Raw genomic sequence first — 2,111 nt, 5'->3', positions numbered from 1 at the left:
CTCGCCTGCAGGGGGCGCTGTGGGGCGGGCCCGGGCAGCACGCGGCCGTGGCGGCTCGGCCCACACGGGAAGGGCGGGAGGACGGAGCAGAGGCTTCGCTTCACAAACCCTGGGGCGGCCGATCCCGGTGCCCCTGCAGGGCTCTCGGGAGCACCAAGCTGGAACAGCAGGGATGAGCAGAAATCCCGGGGCAGCGGGCGAGAATGTATCAAAACTCCCCGGCAATAGCTGTAAGTCCTGGCAGGGCAGGGGGATGTGGGGCCCAGCAGCAGGAGAAAGGTTCCCCGCTGGTTATGGTGGTGGCAGCTGTTATGAGTAAAAAAAAGATTACCCATTTTTTAAAAAGGATGCAGTTTCAAGTTGAGCTGGTTGCTTGCAGAGGAGAGTTCTTGGTTAGCTTCATGTTGTAATCACCTGTTAACTCCCTCTTGTGGAGAATTCCCCTTTTTGTCAGTACCACCCTGCCTGCTGCCAGGTGGATGGCCCTTCTGGGACAGTGCAAGGAGGGGACATTGGAGGGCGTGCAAATGACCTCGGAGCCAGCATGCCTCAGGAAAGCCACCCCACCAAACCTAGCAAAAAAGACCCCTAAAACAGCGAGCCAACACAGATTTTAGAGATCAAAGTGATGTCTGGACATAAGGAAGAAAATTCGAGACGCTGAGACCCTTTTTTACTCCTCACCATAACATAAAAAGATGTTGGCTGGACAGAGGGTCTCAAATGTCAAATTGGGAATCCCTGGTGCTCTCGGGAGGAGAGAACCCCCAGCTCTGCCCATGGACTAGTGGGCAAAGCTCTACTTATTCTCCTCCTCCATGCCACTCCTAGGAGCAGCAGCAGCATGAGCCTGTTGCTTCTCCCCACCTGAGCTGATCACTTTTAATAAAGGCATTAAAAAGGAGAAGGATCTCCTGCCTTATTTATTTCAGCAGCCAACTCCTTTCCCCAGGCTGCAGGTCTGACCATCCTCCTCCAAAGCCCTGCAGTGAGAGAGAGAAGGAGGCTGTCCACAAACCCGTCTCTTCTACTTGCATTCTCACAGTATCCCTGCTCCCCTGCCCCACCCAAGAGAAAATTCCCAAAAACCAAAGGAGTTCCCCCTCCCCAACATTACTGTTACAATCCTAAAAGTGTCTTTGCCTCCTCACTCTGTGCCAGAAGGGTTTCACTGGCATACTTCTGGAGCAGTTCCATCTTCTTTCTTCGTACAAGAGCTTTCTCAGTCTCTTGTTGACTTGGCACTGGAACATGTGCAATAAATTTCTGTTGGCCGTCTTCACCTTCTCTCTCCTTGCCACGTTCCTCATGGACAGCATATATGTTTTCTTCTTCCTCCTCACCTCTTGCAACTTGTGCTTCTCTCTCCTTCTTCCATTTTTCCACTGCTTCTGCTATAACTTTCTTCTCATGTTCCTCCCGGGGCTCCAGAATCCCATCATCTTCATCCCTGTAGCCATAGTACTCAGCATTGATGTCCTTCATAAGCTCAGCCCAAGTCTTCTGTGGGGGTGGCAGGGGTTCCTTTTCAAAAAGCTCTCTAACTCCTGGCAAGTCCTTTGCAGCCCCAAAGTATTTGTAGCCTCTGTTACCTGCAGCTTCTTTCCCTTCATGATCTAACATTTTTGGGCCAATCCTAGCATAATCAGGACCACCCAGCTCCTTTATTCTGTATTCCCAGTGTCCTTTCTCCCTCAGAAGTTTGTTGATTTCATAGTTCAGGTCCCGAATTCTGAATTCACCCAATCCGGCGTTTTGGATCTGTGCCACTTTCTTAGAACTCTCCCCAACAATCTGTCTCCTCCATTTCTCAGCTTTGGACAGCTCATTACATTCTGATGCTAGGAAAGGCCTTCGCTCCTTGACTTTTCCTTCCTCAAGCTGGGCGTGCCGAAATCTTGCCAAGGCTGTCATGGCCTTCTCAGCATTGCGAGCCATGGTCCTGCTGTGCGCCTCAGTCCCACCGAACACGGCGTGCACGCAGCAGCTCCGACCCCCAGAACTGAACACAGCCCCACTCCCCTGTGGGCCTGTGGCTCTCTCTTCTCCCTCTGTACTCTTCTCCCAAGATTATTTGCAGCAATTAATTTTAAGTTCTTAAGTCCTATAAC

The 2,111-nt window shown here is 51.5% G+C and overlaps 1 protein-coding gene across 1 annotated transcript; it reads right to left on the bottom strand.

Moving 5' to 3' along the window:
• Nucleotides 1–1,119: 1,119 nt before the first annotated feature.
• LOC311166652 (pre-mRNA-splicing factor ISY1 homolog) lies at nucleotides 1,120–1,938 on the bottom strand (the record flags this gene model as incomplete). The annotated part of the gene is made up of 1 exon (XM_084226750.1): nucleotides 1,120–1,938. The coding sequence occupies one exon, from the start codon at nucleotides 1,936–1,938 to the stop codon at nucleotides 1,120–1,122; it is 819 nt and encodes a 272-aa protein (XP_084082876.1).
• Between the last annotated feature and the right edge of the window lie 173 nt (nucleotides 1,939–2,111).

The sequence above is a fragment of the Fringilla coelebs genome, assembly GCF_963513975.1.
Source record: "Fringilla coelebs genome assembly, chromosome: 2".
NCBI classification, from domain to species: Eukaryota; Metazoa; Chordata; class Aves; order Passeriformes; family Fringillidae; genus Fringilla; species Fringilla coelebs.
This window is presented reverse-complemented; position numbering and strand designations above follow the sequence as displayed.